Source organism: Clarias gariepinus, chromosome 19, assembly GCF_024256425.1.
Source record: "Clarias gariepinus isolate MV-2021 ecotype Netherlands chromosome 19, CGAR_prim_01v2, whole genome shotgun sequence".
Taxonomy (NCBI): Eukaryota; Metazoa; Chordata; class Actinopteri; order Siluriformes; family Clariidae; genus Clarias; species Clarias gariepinus.
Window position 1 is genome coordinate 2104635 of NC_071118.1, and position 17985 is coordinate 2122619.

A 17985-nucleotide genomic window follows, 5' to 3' on the forward strand; every position below is an offset into this window, starting at 1 on the left:
CTTTTCCCATTCGTTGGAAAATGAACACTAAGTGTTGAGCTCTGGAAGTTTTCGTCTTGATAAAGTGGAGGATTCTTACTTTGCATTTCTTGCTTCCACGCTAATGGAGTTTACTATAAAAGACCTATAACACAGCTTCGTATCAGGTGCGTATGAAATGCGACGACTTTACAAAACAAACTTTCACGGGTTAGCTTAGCACGTTAGCGGTTAGCTAAGTGCGCGAGTCGAGGGTATTAGCATGGCTGCCGGGTTAGAGGACGCGTGCTGAGAAGTGTACCGACTTTTTAAAGTTGTAAAAGTAGCTCGGGTCAGTTTTGTAAGCAAGAAGTAAACTGTGAGTAGTAAAGGGGTGGGTGACCGCACGCGCAGGGCTGTCAATCAAACCACGGAAGTGTCTCCAATTCGAGATCGCGTCGACCAATCAGATTGCCGCGTCAGCTGACGGACAGCGCAGTTAGCCAATCACGGCGCAGCAGGTTTACTATGGCGCTGTCATGAATGTCTAATGCGGTTTTTTTTTTCCTCCTGGTGTACATTTTTTTAAGCACTCCCGGTACACCGGACACGGACTCGTTACCGCCGGCTCTAGGATGTTTTACGATGTACGTTTGAAAGAGCTTGCTTTTAACTCTTTTGGCTTCCTGTTGTTTTTAGTGGGCCTGCACCAGGCTGAAGGGAGCTCCTCGGACATGGCCAGCCTGAACTGGAAGCCGTTTGTGTACGGAGGAATGGCTTCCATCGTCGCGGAATTCGGTAAGCTCGTGCATCCGGTGCTCTTGTTTTGTTTCTCCTTTCGTGCACCATCATCATTATTATCGTGATGATGTTGGCCTGAGATGTGTCACTGTGCCAGCCTGGGAGAAGTCTCATGACTTCTGGTGAATGCAAATGTGATGCAAAAGGCATGCAAAGCTCAAATTTCTGTCTCTTGTTGTATTTTTATTTTATTATTTTCTTTCACTATGCACATTTTACACATTCTTTCTCACTGTCCTTTTAAGTGCAACACTGGCACACGTGCATTAATTCATTAATTACATAAGATCTTGTATGTGCATATGTAATCATGTTATGAAATTATATATGTATGTATGTATGTATGTATGTGTGTGTGTGTGTGTGTGTGTGTGTGTGTATTGTGACTCATCGTCCATGCCGCTTTATCCTGTATACAGGGTCATAGGGCACACCCCGGACAGGGTGGCAATTTATTGCAGGGCACACACACTATATAAAATCAAGTCAGGTCAAGTAGGCTTTTATTGTCATTTCAACCATATACGGTTTAGTACACGATGAAACGAAACAACGTTCCTCCAGGACCAAGGTGTTACATACGACTTAAATTTACAACATAAATTAACAAAAATCTGACCAGCTAACTAACTAAGAAATCTAATTAGCTGACTATCTTAGACAAACCAGATTAACATTATTAATTAACAGAAACTATCCAAGTCCTATACAGAAATATACACCATAAAGTGCACGTGCGAATGTGCAAACAAGAGTGACAACACAACAACATAATACCTTTCAACGCTCTGTGGTAATAATTTGAGGTAGTGGAATGGGAAACGGTAAACATTTACTAGAGTTTTTTGTGCAAATAACAAATATTGTGCAAAAGAGCAATTTCAGGTTGGTATGTACAATTGTTAGATGGTTGTTGATCAGTGTGTTTGTGCATGTTTGTTTATCACACACACGTATATAAAAAAACACACGCACCTTTACATAGTACGTTTAATCTGTGAACACCATTTAGTCTGATCTGTTTGTCTTTGGGACTGTGGGAGAAAACCGTAGTACCCGAAGGAAACCCAGTAAGCACGGGGGAACATGCAAACTTGATAAACCCAGAACCTGAAGGTTCAAGGCGACAGTGCTAAACTCTACACCCTTTATATAATATAGGTCTTTGCAAACATATTCAAACCTGTTAAACTTTTCCACATTTTTTTCAACACAATTGTAAATTTGTAAAAATAAAACTGAATTAAAAAAATAAAACTTTTGACTCGTCATTGTCGGAAACAGCTTTACACAATCATGTATCTCAGACAAGACTCTGCACGCACCAGGTGATAACGCCCAGCCTTTCACACGTTGTTCTGAGCCCCCTGCTGTACTCTCTGTACACCCACGACTGCGTGGCCACTACCAGCTCCACCACCATCATCAAGTTTGCTGACGACACTGTTGTGGTGGGCCTGATCACGAACAATGATGAGACGGCCTACCTGGAGGAGGTTGGAAATCTGGAGAACTGGTGCCAGAGGAACAATCTCCTCCTGAACGTCAGTAAGACAAAGGAGCTGATAGTGGACTTTAGTACAAAGCAGGTGAGGAACTACCAGACCCCCGTCATCAACAGGAGCCCAGTGGAGAGAGTGGACAGCTTCAGATACCTCGGTGTTCACATCACGCAGGACCTGGCATGGTCCTGTCACATCAACACCGTGGTAAAAAAGGCCCGGCAGCGTCTCTACCACCTCAGACGCTTGAGAGACTTTAGACTGCCCTCCAAGGTGCTCAGGAATTTCTACTCCTGCACCATCGAGAGCATCCTGACGGGAAATATCACGACCTGGTTCGGGAACAGCACCATGCAGGACAGACGAGCTCTACAGAGGGTGGTGCGATCAGCTGAGCGCATCATCCGCATCGAGCTCCCTGACCTGCACTCGATCTACAACAAGCGGTGCTTGACCAAGGCCAGGAAGATCGTGAAGGACCTCAGCCACCCCAATAACGGACTGTTTACTCTGTTGCGGTCTGGGAAGCGATTCCGCTCCTTGAAGGCCAACACAGAGAGACTGAGGAGGAGCTTCTTCCCGCAGGCGATAAGGTCTCTCAACCACAACCACACCACTATGCAGAACTACACAATATTTTCATAATTGGTCAAATCCATCAATCATCTTACATCCATGAACACTATGGACAATTACACGCTCACCATCCTTCATATATACACTACATGTCGTACGTTACATCCCGGACCATTGCACAAAGACACTTTAATAACTTTGCACACCTACCTTCACAACTACACTACATTTTACAGTTTTACGTTTACATCCTGGACCAGTGCACAAAGACACTTTAATAACCTCTGCACTAAGACACTTTGTTCCATGCATATTTGCACACACCGTAAAGTATATTTCAATTTGCACTGTATATTTCTATTTTGTACATCCTATTTCTATTTTTATTTTTAGTTCTATTTTTTCATAGCACATTTCTATTTTTATTTTTAGTTCTATTTTTCCTAGTTTAATTTAATTTTGTAATTTAATTTCTATCGTATTTCTTTTATTCATATTTATTTCTTATTTGTAAAATTTAACTCTCTTTTAGGGTCAATGGCAGTCGTATAATACATTTCACTACATTTCGTACTGTGTATGTTTGTGTATGTGACAAATAAAATTTGAATTTGAATTTGACGTTGGGTTACGAACACGTCTAGTTTAACGTCTTCTATTCGAATCTCGTGCATCGTTTTAGCCGGACGAAGGACGCCGCGCTTGGTTTTCCTTTCTTGCTGTAATACACACAGACACGCACACAGGAAAGAGCTATCCGCCTTTCTCCACATACCTTACAGATCCTTATGATTAGCTACTGTCAGGTGACACAGCATGCCCCTCCTACTCATACTGTCGGTGTCGTTAGATCTCAGGATGTTCTCACGTTTTACCGGCCCCAAATCTTTGACACACACTCTTCTCTCTCTTTCTCTCTCAGGTACCTTCCCTATCGATTTGACCAAAACTCGGCTTCAAGTCCAAGGCCAGTCTCAGTGCATGGAGGTCCGATACAGAGGCATGTTCCACGCTTTGCTCCGGATCGGGCGAGAAGAAGGGGTCCGAGCGCTGTACTCTGGGTAAGTAAACAAGAATCAAATCCGACTTACGAATGTGTTTCCGTAACAGAACTCGTTTGTAAGTTGGGGACTTACTGTAATTGCGTTTGATTTTTTAAAACATTGTGGTTCCTTGATAATTCTACAGGTGGCGCACTAAGCTATTAACACATTTGTCTGCACCTGTGTAGTAGGAGTGAGTTTATTTAGAATTGTAACAAAGTCTACTATTGAATTAAACTGTATCTATAAAATCGTGATACTTTATGGAATCGCAATACAAATCGAATCGACACCGAGGTATCATGATGGTACGGTATTGGGCTCTCCCTGGTGATTCCAGTCGCTATTGAACACGGTTGTAAATGTAAAAATGGAAACATCGAAGCAACACATTGCTGTAGATATGACATTTATTATGATAAATCACCAGAATCACTTGAGCGCTAAAGCACAAGTACATAACCACTGCGTTCCACGCGTTCCCGGTTCCTCTGTCAGCCCTTCTCAAGCTCATGTGGGCGTTTCGTTAGCGGTATGTCGGATCACCGTCTTTGCAAACGTTTAAAAATAGATGATGTTAAAACCACATGTGGTGTACAGAACGGTTACAGTACAGGAACACCGTGCTCATTTTCGTCACACGATGTGGGACGTGATCGTTTGATAGGTTTGGATCCTTCAGAATTTATTTGCTGACGTCCTGATCACTTTACAGAGCGGTGTGAGACCCTCGTTTTATTAACGAGACATGTTCGGGACATCAAGTGCAGAGTGGCCTCATGTACCCCACCCGACCCTGGGGCCAGGCCAAGACACACGACCCAGGGTTTCACATTCACAGTCGATAAAGTGCCAATATTATTCCCAGGCGCTTTAGACATTAAGGATTAAAATGTCTACGAACCCAATGTCATGGCAAGACACCATGTACACCAACTCGCACTCACAACTCAGTACACCAACTCGACGCTTACGATTGGTGATTGACAGGTGAGGGAATGTTTGTTCCTCCCACCCAGACTGCACCAGGATTGTTTGGCTCTCCCAATTTCCTGGTGTGAACAAAACGTGCAGTTTGCTACGTGTAGAAAGACATTAGAGACTTAGCATCATCTGGTAATGAAAGTATTGGGACACCTGGCTGGGTTGTGAAAACAGCGTGGTCTTCAATAAAGCCTGATTTATGCTTCACCCAGCCGTATCCTATCCAGACGTAGCCTGATGTGCCCTGATACCTGCCCAGAAATGTAACGCCTTCCCGCCCTCTTCTTCTACACGTGTACAGCTTTTTCCTTCATGCTTCTATTTTTGAATCGAGTTAAAATCTAAATGAACATCTACCAAATCCAGGAGAGACTAATTGAAAGAATGTAATTTTTTTGTCCGTTGCAGTCATTTCAATTAAATTACAACTTAACAGTTTTTCCATTCATCGTTGTGTGTAGAAGGCAGAAAAAAAGAAGAAAAAAAAGCACTTGAGAGTGGTCACAACCTCGGTGCAGTAATACGGAATCACCACTGCCAGCTAGAGGTTTGGTGATGTAATTGCAGCGTGACAAACACATTGTCACAGGTATAACTTCTCACAGTGCAGAAGCATAAACCAGCCTTAACTCCAACATAAATAACCATAAATGTTAACATCACGAATGTACGGTTTTATAAAAACGTATTCTATTTAAATTTCAAAGTAGCATGTCGTCTTCTTCCGTGGGCCGATTGTGATGAAACAAAGTTGCCTCAAGCTCTGCCAAATACACCTGTAAAAACCCCATTAATGTATAGATTTTTTTCTTCTCCAAAGAAGCTCAACTTTAACTTAATGGCTAGACTTTTAAGTAGGATGAGCTCGAATAGTAGATATTTTCCTTAAAAAAAAAAAAAATGTCATGATACTAAGCACGTCCAATTAAATGTCCTTGTCCATGACGAGTTGTATTATAAACCAGACGTTCCTACTGGTCCTTGCCGATAGTCCGTCTCGCCCGGTTGCCTAATTTGGTTCCTGTCCCCGGTTTGTTTACTAACACACCTGCATTGCTAATGTCATTTTATAACGAACACAGTGTTTGTTTGCAAAATATGCAAAGGCAAGACCGGTCCGTAGAGGAAACGTAGCAAATTTGTTTATTAATCCTGAGAGCACATAGAGCGTCTGAGTGTAAGTGGCACGTCTGACGAAGTGAGAAAGATCCCTAAAAATACATGAACCATTGTAATGCCTTTAGAGACAAACAGTGAATAACTACTATACTGTACTATAATTAACATTTATGCTTCAGCAGGTCCGCTTAGTTTAAGTTCCTCATGTCATGGCCAGATTAGAAGAGGGGCAGGAACAGATCCTTTATGTAAAATCGTTTGTAGGACCATTTACAAGGAAATATTGGTGTTTGTTACTTTCATATTCTCTTCTTATTCTTGAGAGACTGTAAAATTTGCGCATCAGAAAAAAAAAGGGTAATCCTCGACTTGATTGACTTCATGTATCATCATCGGTCCGGGTTGCCACACGTTCAACAATAAACATTTCTGAATTTTGTATGTACTGTATGCTACAATTATTTTAAAGTTTAGATCTTTAATCTAGGATTAGTGTAACATTTGGTTACTTTATAATATTTGTAAGATACTTGTGAATCAAACACATGACTAAAAACTAAAGGAATATATATGAAGAATATTCAATTATTTTGATGAACTTAGATATGGTAAATACTCCAAAATAAAAAAAAAATCCTACAGCTTTTGCAAAAAAAAAATAATAATAAACTGCTTTAATCTTCTAGTCATTTTTTGAGGTTTGTAAGAGTATTGCCTTTTCTTCTTTTGGATTTTGGCCAGTCTGCACAATAGCACCACCTGCTGGACTAAAGTTGGCAGAGGAGAAAGGTCATAGCTTTGTATGAAACATGACATTTAGCACAAAATAGTGTTTTAGTGCTTTTATAATTTCAGTTTTTTTTGTTTTTTTATATGAAACCTGTGAGAAATTATGGCTGCTTGGCAAATCTAATCAAATTGAAAATTGCAATACCCAGGTATTGAATTTTATTTATTTAAGTTTTTGAAGTATTTAAACTACTAAAATTAATTACACACCAATGCTGTGTGCCTTTTTTGTTTGTTTTTGAATGTTTAAATGTCACCTCTTGTACAAAATGATCTTTTTTTTCCCCTTAACAATCTACTGCTCCTCAGTCCAGTCCACTAGGTGGTGCTATTGTACCAATAGTTCAAATGTCACAAAAGAAGATGGTATAATCTCGCAAAAATATAAAAAACATTTCAGGAAAGATGCAAATGGTTTTGTATTTTTTTTAAACTCATTAATTTAAGACCAAAGTTTGCAAGTTTACCGTAGCAATTTAAAAAGTATGAATCAATTCTGAATCAAAAAATGTATTTTGTCAATTATTTTCTTTTCTTTTCTTTCTTAAAAAAAAAAAAAAAAAAACTTTAATTTTTTTTCTTGTGAAGCTGCTTTGGGACAATGACCATTGTTAAAAGCGCTATATAAACAAATTGAATTGAATTGAATTCAACCAAAAAAAAAATCCATTAAATCACAATTTTTGTTGCTTGTCAACCGATGTAAGTAGTTGGTTTGAGTCTCTCCCGTAGGGTTTCAAAATATCAGCATACGAAATTCGTCTTTAATGTGTTTATTATTAATTTGTAGAGTTAATTAACAACATGGGAAGCCATGTGTTAAAGCTAGATGGACTGAAGGTGTTGATTTCCTTTGTTGAAGGATTTCGCCGGCGCTCCTACGACAAGCCTCGTATGGGACGATTAAGATCGGCACGTACAACACGCTAAAGAAATTTTTCGTCAGCCAGCCTGAAGGTGAGTACAGAAATCTCTTCTGATTTAAATAAATTAAATTGAATATAATATTATTATATTATATATTATAATATTATACTTAAGGTAACGGTTAAAACGATGTAGCAGCGAGATGTTATAATTTTTTTGGTTCTGTTTTTCCACCTAGTGGTATAACAGAGGTTTTTTTGTCCTTGCTTTAAATTTAATTAAGTCCCTAATGAACATTCGAGTAACGAATTTTAAATTCTTAAAATGTTTACATATAAAGCTAATTTTTGTCGTGATATATGCGTTACTATATGTATCTTTAATATATGTGATTTTCTATGTCGAGTTATCTGGGAATTTGCACATCACTTTTAATTCTGACAGCTTTGCTGTTTACACAATAATCATTTAAAGTGGATTCAACCAAGTGAGGGAGCGAGGTCGATAACCTTAAATAAAAACCAGAAGATGGGAACATCACTATTCCTAATAAATAACAGTTAAATCACTACTTCTAAAACACAACAGTTAAATAAAATGTAAACAAATACAACAACAGAATTATTTAACTAAGCTTCCAACACAACTAGCCAACACATACTATTCTATTAACCCTTTAAAGGACATGTAATACACATCATACTACATTTTTTGTGAATACATGGAAACACCTAAAGAACAATCACAGCATAACATAAGTTACTCTCTCTCTCTTGTAATGAGCATTATAGCAAATTAAATATCAATTAATTCAATCAAGATTCAAGTGATTAGTCCTTTGTATGAGTAAAGAGCAGTATTATCATACCATCAGTGTCCCTGAGATGACCAGCATCCTATGCGCTTCCCTGTCTCACTTATGCTTGCACATGGTGCTTTTATGTTGAGCCTGTACCTTTGCTCCATTAGTGACTGTGAGGTGATGCATACTTTGATGCCATAACCTGATCATGTCACACTTGACATGTTCCTTGTCGAGTGACCTCAGCTCCACCATTTCACTTATTAAACTTTACATTTTATAACTGTAAGTCTTACATTTTTACACATGCCTCAGTACAAAAAAAAAGTAAAGATTTTAGAGTACACTTGATTTAAGAAGAAAAAGGATATTCAAATCAGCTGACACTTAAGAACTGGGAAATAATTAATTATCATCATTTTAAACTGCAGTATATAAAAAAATGTGACTTGAAGCAGAAAGGCCAACGTGAGTCGAAAATCGGGTGATTTGATTATTTAATCAGATGATTTAATATTCCACTATGGCCATATATGTATGAAGTTTATTTAAAAATAGGCTGATTAAAATTTCGTTTTCAGATGAGCTAAAACCTCAAAGCATAACACTTCCCAGCACCACCTTCTTCACATCACCATGACATCCTCGTGCTATGAGTCTGGTTTTAAAGCCGCGCGTTCATCGTCACTAACGCGCTGTACAAACAGAGCTGTCTGAGAGCGTCTGTCATCTGATTATTTGTCTCCGGGTGCCAAGACTTAGTTTAGCAAACATCAGCTTTAAGGCAGCGCCAAAATATCATACCCTGATTCTCGACTTTATTGAAAGGAAAAAAAAGGGGGCCACTAGTGGTCAGCAGACAGTGCGCTCACATTTCCCCAACTCCCCAAATAACCTGTGTCATTTGTTTTTCCCAAGGGTGCGAACAATTCTGAAGTGGTTTTTACCCCCTTTGTTTTTTATTTTTTTCTCTGATCTGTATTTGAGGTGTTTGCTGTGTGTGTTTTGTTCGTAGACGAGACAATGGTCATCAACGTATTTTGCGGTGTCATCTCAGGAGTCTTGTCGTCGTCTTTGGCGAACCCTACTGACGTGCTGAAGGTGAGACATGATGTTTAGAACTTGAGCGGGGGGGAAAAAATCAGTCTGTGCTGCTTATTTTTAATGAAAGTGAAAACAGGATCCAAGTCAGGATCTAGCTTTAAGTCACTATAAATAAATGAAACACACAGATAACACATTGTTCTTTAATAAGCATACTAATGATTGGTCACTTTCATTATATCAACATGCCGAGTTTTCCTCTACCCTACTGTGGTGTTTAAGAGGAATGCTGTGTTTTTTCTGAGATGTTCGTGTGTTTGCCAGTGAATAATCCTGTTGTTTGATTTGGTTGTGTGCAGATTCGCATGCAGGCTCAGGGCAGTCTACTTCAAGGCAGCATGATGGCCAACTTCATCAACATCTACCAGACGGAGGGCACGCGAGGACTCTGGAGGGTGAGGAAGTGCAAAGAGGAAGTGGAGAAGATGAGCTTAAACCGCATGCTGCGTTCAGTACGGAGTGAGACGCTGGCTGTGTCTCATTCCATAATGAATACAGTACCAGTACAGTTTCAATATACTTTTTATTAAGTTAAATTCAAACACTACATGAAAAACAAAAATAATTGTTACATAGACATGTACTTCCTGGCCCCCCAGGAGATTTAAAATGACTGGAACTGGGTTAAAATCCTTCAACACTTCATCAAAACCTGGAGGGATCGTGCCGAATTATCAACTTTGTAGAAGTAATGTGTTCATGAAAAAATCTAATGAATAGAGATCGATTAAACTCTTGTTTATCACATCCTAATATAATTCTATATGCTGCTTTGCGACAGTGACCATTGTTAAATACAAATAAAAATTGAATGTTAAATCCAAGCCATATTTTATTCTCACTAAGATAAGATCATAGCCGTCTCTCGTGTGTAAGACGTGCTCACGCATTGTCTATTTCAGGGTGTCATTCCAACGGCACAGAGAGCCGCCATTGTGGTCGGCGTCGAGCTCCCGGTGTACGACATCACCAAGAAGCACCTGATCAAGTCCGGCCTGATGGGAGACACGGTCCTGACTCATTTCATGTGAGTAAATCCGATATTTATTTGTTTATATTATAGAATTTTTTTTTTTTATTCTTTAAGATTTTGATTGAGTGTAAAGGTAGAATAAATAAGGCACATGGATGATATTATTATTATTACTATTTATTTATTTATTTATTTTTAAACACATTCAACTCATGCTTTTGCACAAACCTGGATTTATTCCTAAGGGTTAATTTAAGTAGTACATCTTTAACTAAGGTAATGCTTATAAATCGCGTCTAAGTCACTCCCTCTGCATTAGATTCAGGTATGTGGTTTAGCGCTGTTCCTTAGGCGCTGTTACAGGTTTTGTCCACATGATGGCAGTGTGGGGGAAAGCGTCACAGATTTAGTCAAGTGGATCGGTATGCTTTAGATTGTATAGTCATGTAAAAGGAGTATAAGAGCCGCTTTGTCTGATTTAAGAATAAATCTACATGGACTACCTGTACTGTGTATGATGGTCTGAGTTTTTTCCTATTTTTCTTTTTCCCGCAGTTCCAGTTTCACGTGCGGTCTGGCCGGAGCTCTCGCCTCCAACCCCGTGGACGTAGTGAGAACGAGGATGATGAACCAGCGCGTGCTGTCCGGGAACCTCCTGTACAAAGGCACGCTGGACGGACTCATGCAGACATGGAGGAACGAAGGATTCTTCGCTCTGTACAAGGGCTTCTGGCCCAACTGGCTGCGTCTCGGACCCTGGAACATCATCGTATCCTTTAAGGCGGCAGACGTCTACCCGACCGTGCGCATTCTCTTCCGTTGTCTAAATTTCTCAGTGTACAGACAACAGGGTTACTATTATTCTAGAGTCTTGTTTAAAAAAATAACTTTAAATGATGCATTAAAGTGTGTTGGACATAAAGAATTAAGAGTGAATAATCATTAGGCGTTAGCTTTCCATGCTATGATTTTAGTCTTATTGAAGATCTAACCAATCATAAATGAGACTGAATTTGTCTAACCAATCATAACGCAGAAGGCAGGATTTGTCTCACGTCCATCATGATGTTTCTCATCACAGTTGTGAGTGTGTAAGAAGGAAACCATGAGGGACGTCATCGTAAACGCGACTTTTAACAGGTTGATGAAGCGTGCAGGCTTTCGCATCCGATGCTTTAAAAGGGCTTTGAACACGTTGATGATTATACGAGACATCCTCAAGTAATAAATAATGGTAATTATTATAACAATTTATCCTAATTAGCTGCGTTTTTTTTATTCCTTTTTTTTTTTTTTTACATCACCTGTTCACTAGATGTCAGTATTCGGTCAGGTATATACTGTATATACACAAGGAATTAGATTTTGTCGTGTGCGTTTTCTGACTGGGTTTAAAACACAAAAGCAGGTGGTTTTAATATTATGGTTGATCTGGGTGTCGATGTTAATGTCATCCTTGACCGAGACTCCAGTTCTTCATCACCTACGAGCAGCTGAAGAAGCTTCCATTATAGCTGCGCTAGAGATGATGGAAAAACACTCCACTGGCTCAAAGTGTGTGTGTGTGTGTGTGTGGGAGGGGCAGGTTGCAAGTGTACACCTTCTCCTGCCTGTACCATTTCATTCACAATCCCTCCAATGTGTAATATGTACACTGATTTAAATGTTTGTGTTTGTTTTTTTTTCTTTTTCTTTTTTTTAATTGAAAACTTTCTACACGTTCGCACCATGATTTTGCACCTAAAGCCTCGCTTTAACGATCCTGGCAGCTAAACTTTAGGTCAGCACAAAGACGGGAACGTTGCACCGGATTGTCGGCGGATGTGGAGGGGGGGGGGGGGATGGGGGGGGGGATGGGGGGAGTCATGCTAAGGAAGGGGAAGGAAGGGGAAAAAAAATGCTTCGCTATAGAAGCAGCCTTGCGCTAGTGTTTTATCACGCATTGTTTTTATAGCATCTCAGTTCTGCGGTGAGGGTTCGGATATGATTTAATAGCACTGCTAGTGCTAGTGATCTTGTAGATAGTGTGTGTGAGTGTGTGAGAGAGAGGTGTTCGGAGCAAACGCACTCTTGGGATCGTGTCGGATTCGTGAACGTCCTGTTCGGATCAGCACCTTGACCTGTAGGCCAGCGTATGAGGACGACCCTGCTCAGAACGTCACGGCCAGCATCACTTTAATATGAGCAACAAACAAACAAGCAAACAAAAAAAATCAAACGAAGCTTTCTTTTCTTGATTTCTTTTCTTTGTTGTTTTTCGATACTTTCATCGCCAAATATTGCTCAGCCCAAAATTGCAAACTGTTTTGTGTAACAACTTTGCACTTCTGTCTCGCAGGGTTCTGACAGTCTCTTTTCTGCTGTGTGTGTGTGTATATGTGAGTGTGTGTGTTTGTTATACAAGCATGATTGGAAATGTAATATAATCTGTGTTGGTGTGATGAACTGTACATTATGCTGCTGTACATTAGTAAGTATTAGCTCAGCTTCCTTATTTTTTATTATTTTAATTTTTTTTTCTCTCCCAAATCCTGGCCTGTCAGAGTGTACTGTAAAAAAAACCAAAACACACAAAAAAGTGGTACTGTTACATCATGTAGCTTTTTTTAAGTTATTGTTATTATTTTGGATTTTATTTCCAGGCTTTATTATAGTTATTATTATTATTATTATAATTATCTGAAACATGTTTTAAGCACGATGTTATGTTGCACTGTTCTGGAAAGCCAAGCGCTACCAGGAGATCATGATGCTCCACGAGATTTCAACATTTCACGCAGCTTTGCTTCGAGCTAGTTTAGCTTTTTCGTGCCGGCACGATCACCCTTGTGGTCTGTCTGTCTACCTTTTTCTCCTTGCTTGCTTGCCTGTCTGCATATCCGTGGTAGAGTTTAAAAGAAACACGCACACATTTTGTCCAAGAATTTGCATGTGAGCTTTTGGTACTAATGAACATTTCACGCCTGCATTTGGCATTCATGTCTCCAGACAGTTAAATTAATCGGTATTAAATGTGAATTAGACACAGCTGTTATGCTTTTGTTTTTGTTTAGTTTTTTCCCCCGAGCCACCTTGTTTGTCCAGTCTATATACACACGATATAGAATCAGCACAATTCACAGAATCCTGCGAGTCAGGAGATGGGACTTTTACGCACAATACTAAACAAACAGGAAAAAATAACCAAAAAAATGTCCAGTTCTGTGGGAAGAGATAGGTCAAAGAAGGGCGAAGATGGTAGCTCAGGAGGATCAGCACTCTTTACAACTGTGGTAAGCTGAAAAGCAGGTCAAAATGCAGAAAATTTACGGTTGATGGGTTACAAATTGTGTGCCCAAATTAGGTATTGAGGATTGATTGATTAGAGATGATTTTCTGAGATGATTTTCTGCTCAGTATGGTTGTAAAGAGCGGTTTTCTGAGCTAGTCCGCTCTAGTTGCTTTTCCATCCACCTTTCTGTTCTTCCCAGAAAGCCATGCTTTAGTGTAGGTTTTTCTACACTGAAGTAGAAAACTCTATAACGTTTGCATTGCTGCGAGGAAAAACAGAAGGGGAAAAAAAAAATCATTCATTTGTATCACTTCAGATACTGTTTGTGGGTATATATTTGTTATTCTCCACGATGATAAGCTAGTCCTCAACAGGTCACCTATGTTTTAGTGCCTGGATTATTTCTAAACATTTTTGTTTTTCTGCGTAACAGTTACAGAGCAAGAGCTCAGCCGAGACCAAGACTCATGTGCCAGTTCACTTGTTTAAAGCTTTTCACACAATTAACCTGGTAGGATGTTTTGTTTTTATTTTGTCTTCAAGCCATACAGTCATGTGAAAAAATTAGGACACCCTTTGAAAGCATGTGGTTTTTTGTAACATTTTTAATAAATGGTTATTTCATCTCCGTTTCAACAATACAGATAGATTAAAGTAATCCAACTAAACAAAGAAAACTGAAGAAAAGTCTTTTCAAGATCTTCTGTAAATGTCATTCTACAAAAATGCCTATTCTAACTGAGGAAAAAGATAGGACACCCTTGCCCCTAATAGCGAGTGTTACCTCCTTTGGCTGAAATAACTGCAGTGAGACGGTTCTTGTAGCCATCTACCAGTCTTCGACATCGGTCTGAGGAAATTTTACCCCACTCCTCAATGCAGAACTTTTTCAGCTGTGAGATGTTTGAGGGGTTTCTTGCGCGTACAGCCCTTTTCAAGTCACCCCACAGCATCTCAATGGGATTCAAATCTGGACTTTGACTTGGCCATTCCAGGACTCTCCATTTCTTCTTTTTCAGCCAATCTTTGGTTGATTTACTAGTATGTTTTGGGTCATTGTCATGTTGCATGGTCCAGTTCCGCTTCAGCTTTAATTTTCTAACTGATGGTCTCACATGTTCTTCAAGCACCTTCTGATACACAGTAGAATTCATCGTGGATTCTATGATGGTGAGCTGACCAGGTCCTGCTGCAGGAAAGCAGCCCCAAAACATGACACTTCCACCTCTATGCTTCACAGTTGGTATGAGGTTCTTTTCTTGGAATGCTGTGTTTGGTTTACGCCAAACATGTCCTCTGCTGTTGTGTCCAAATAATTCAATTTTGGACTCATCTGTCCAAAGAACATTATTCCAGAAGTCCTGGTCTTTGTCAACTTTATCTCTGGCAAATGTCAGTCTGGCATCGATGTTTCTCTTGGAAAGCAAAGGTTTCCTCCTTGCACACCTCCCATGCAAGTTAAACTTGTACAGTCTCTTTCTGATTGTAGAGGCATGTACTTCTACATCAACAGTAGTCAGAGCCTGCTGTAGTTCTCGAGATGCCACTTTAGGGTTTTTGGAGACCTCTTTTAGCATCTTGCGGTCTGCTCTTGGGGTGAACTTGCTGGGGCGACCAGTCCTGGGCATGTTGGCAGTTGTTTTGAAAGCCCTCCACTTGTAGACTATCTTCCGGACAGTGGAATGGCTGATTTCAAAATCTTTTGAGATCTTTTTAAATCCCTTCCCAGACTCATAGGCTGCTACAATCTTTTTTCTGAAGTCCTCTGACAGCTCTTTTGTTCTCACCATGGTGCTCACTCTCACTTCAACAGTCAGGAGCACACCAAACTAAATGTCTGAGGTTTAAATAGGGCAAGCCTCATTCAACATGCAGAGTAACGATCTACTAATTATGTGCACCTGGTGTGATATACCTGTGTGAGATCTGAGCCAATTTAAGAGGGAATACATGTGAGGGTGTCCTATCTTTTTCCTCAGTTAGAATAGGCATTTTTGTAGAATGACATTTACAGAAGATCTTAAAAAGACTTTTCTTCAGTTTTCTTTGTTTAGTTGGATTACTTTAATCTCTCTGTATTGTTGAAACGGAGATGAAATAACCATTTATTAAAAATGTTACAAAAAACCACATGCTTTCAAAGGGTGTCCTAATTTTTTCACATGACTGTATATAATTATATCTTTTTCCCATTTAATCTTCCCCTCGTTACTCTAGATTTGGAATCATATTATGTTTGTAAAAAAAATTTCCAAACCAAATCTTTAAATGAAAAAAATAAATAAATTGTGTTTAATCATATGATATTGGAATCACTTTCAGCGCATTGCCATGTATAATATAATCCCGTGTGCTGAGATGCCACCAACGATCAATTAATATTTTCCTATTTTCATAAGCATGCGTAACGAAATTCAAAGGAAAAGCAAAGTTGAAGCCTGCATGGAGAACGTGGCTTACACGGCTGGCTCATCAGAGTATACAAGTCTTTGTTTCTGCCTTTTTTTTTTTTTTTTTTTTTTCCCCTAAAATACAAAGTTTTCATAAAAAGAATCAATTATGTGTCCCGGAAAGGTCTTTGATCTTTTTTTGGGTTTAATACTGAACGTGTCAAAAACCTTATTTGTTGCAATGATATGAACACTTGGCTGTAGGCCTGTTTATGTGGCTGCTTTTGCTTTGTATGATGTAAACGTGCACTTGACAACAATAAAACAAAATTCTGATGATTTATCTGCCTTATTTCATATTACTCTCTGGTTTAGAGAAAGAAGTAAACCTGGCTTTTTAAATGAGTCGTTTTGCATATCCAAATAAATGGAATCGACTCTTATAAGAACTGTATATGGCAAAGAGCTAGTTATGAGCAATTAGTAAATTAATGCTTATTACGCTACTGTTATTGCATACTTTATTATATATTTTTTGGAAAGAATGAAAAAAAAAACTACTGTACGAGTCGACTTTGTGACATTGTGGTGTCAATCAGGACTTATCTGTTATATTTGTTGATTTACAGTAGCAGTCATTTATTTTCTTTTATTCTAGAACAGTACTTGTTTTTTAACTAAACTATGACATAAATTGAATTAAAATGGAATTATCCAATTAAATAACAGCAGTCAGTTGTTATTTTATGAAACGGAGGTCTGCTGTTCTGGAACAGTTCCTGCGAGAACAGTATTGTGTCGGGTGCCTTTGCAAAACCCATCAAGCTCCATGATGAAACTAGTTCTCATGAAGACCTTCCCAGGAAAGCAAGACCAAAACTGACTTCTGTTTTGACTGGTGGGGGTAGATGTGGTCTGGAAAACTCAGGAACTGGCCAGAGTAATCTCTCTAACTTTTAACATAGTTTTATTGTTTTTATTCCACCTTAAATTAAAACAAAAGTGTAAGTAAATAGAAGATACTGTATGTGGAAATAATAAAATCACATGAGGTAGTTTAACTCTTATTGGTTCACCTTAATAGGTTTTAAATTATACAGCAACAAAATCAATAGTAATCTGTCTCCAGTTTGGCTTCTAGCTGAAATTTTTTTTTTATTATAAATAAATAATTATGGTGGTAGGCTACTGTATGTGTGTGCCTTATGTACTGCAAGTCTTTAAAAAAGCTGTTAAATAGCCTGGCTATGATTTGAACTGAACAAATAATTACTCTTTACATCTGTGCTAGGGAGAAAAGGATCTCAGTGTGTGTAAAGTTACCAGAAGAACTCGTGTTCATCAGCATCATGTTATAAGGTGTGTAGTAGGTAAAAAAGTTAACTGTGCAAATATTGTGCAGTGGATAGAGATAAGATGCTCATGCTCAAAAAGATAACATCCTCATTCTCCGGTATATATATATATATATATATATCAGCCAAAATATTATAAAATGCATTATAATAATATATTAGCAATATCACATTATTATCATAATATTATCATATAAATTTTTTATCACATTTAGTATTAAAATATTTATGTTTTTCTTAACCTGAAGTGTGTATACATTTGTTTAGCTGATATAACTTGTATAAATATTTTAATATTAAATGCATTGCTATACGTTATATATTGATATACAGTATATGATATGATATTACTAATATTATAATTTAATAATATACATCATACAATTTTTATTTTCCTGAAGTGTGTATATTTTTTTCTCCAACTTTGTATATACAGTATATACATAATTTT

General features: G+C 38.5%; 1 protein-coding gene across 2 annotated transcripts; it reads left to right on the forward strand.

Annotated features, from left to right (window-relative positions):
- On the forward strand, window positions 1-12340 carry slc25a14 (solute carrier family 25 member 14). Of its 2 annotated transcripts, XM_053478282.1 has the most exons (9): window positions 1-146; window positions 658-756; window positions 3760-3898; window positions 7635-7729; window positions 9457-9542; window positions 9845-9940; window positions 10448-10572; window positions 11074-11287; window positions 11991-12340. In XM_053478282.1, the coding sequence occupies exons 2-9, from the start codon at window positions 693-695 to the stop codon at window positions 12030-12032; spliced, it is 861 nt and encodes a 286-aa protein (XP_053334257.1). In that variant the 5' UTR covers window positions 1-146; window positions 658-692; the 3' UTR covers window positions 12033-12340. The 2 variants fall into 2 exon arrangements, with proteins under 2 accessions (XP_053334257.1, XP_053334256.1); XM_053478281.1 differs by lacking the exon at window positions 1-146 and having other exon boundaries at window positions 638-756.
- Window positions 12341-17985: the final 5645 nt, after the last annotated feature.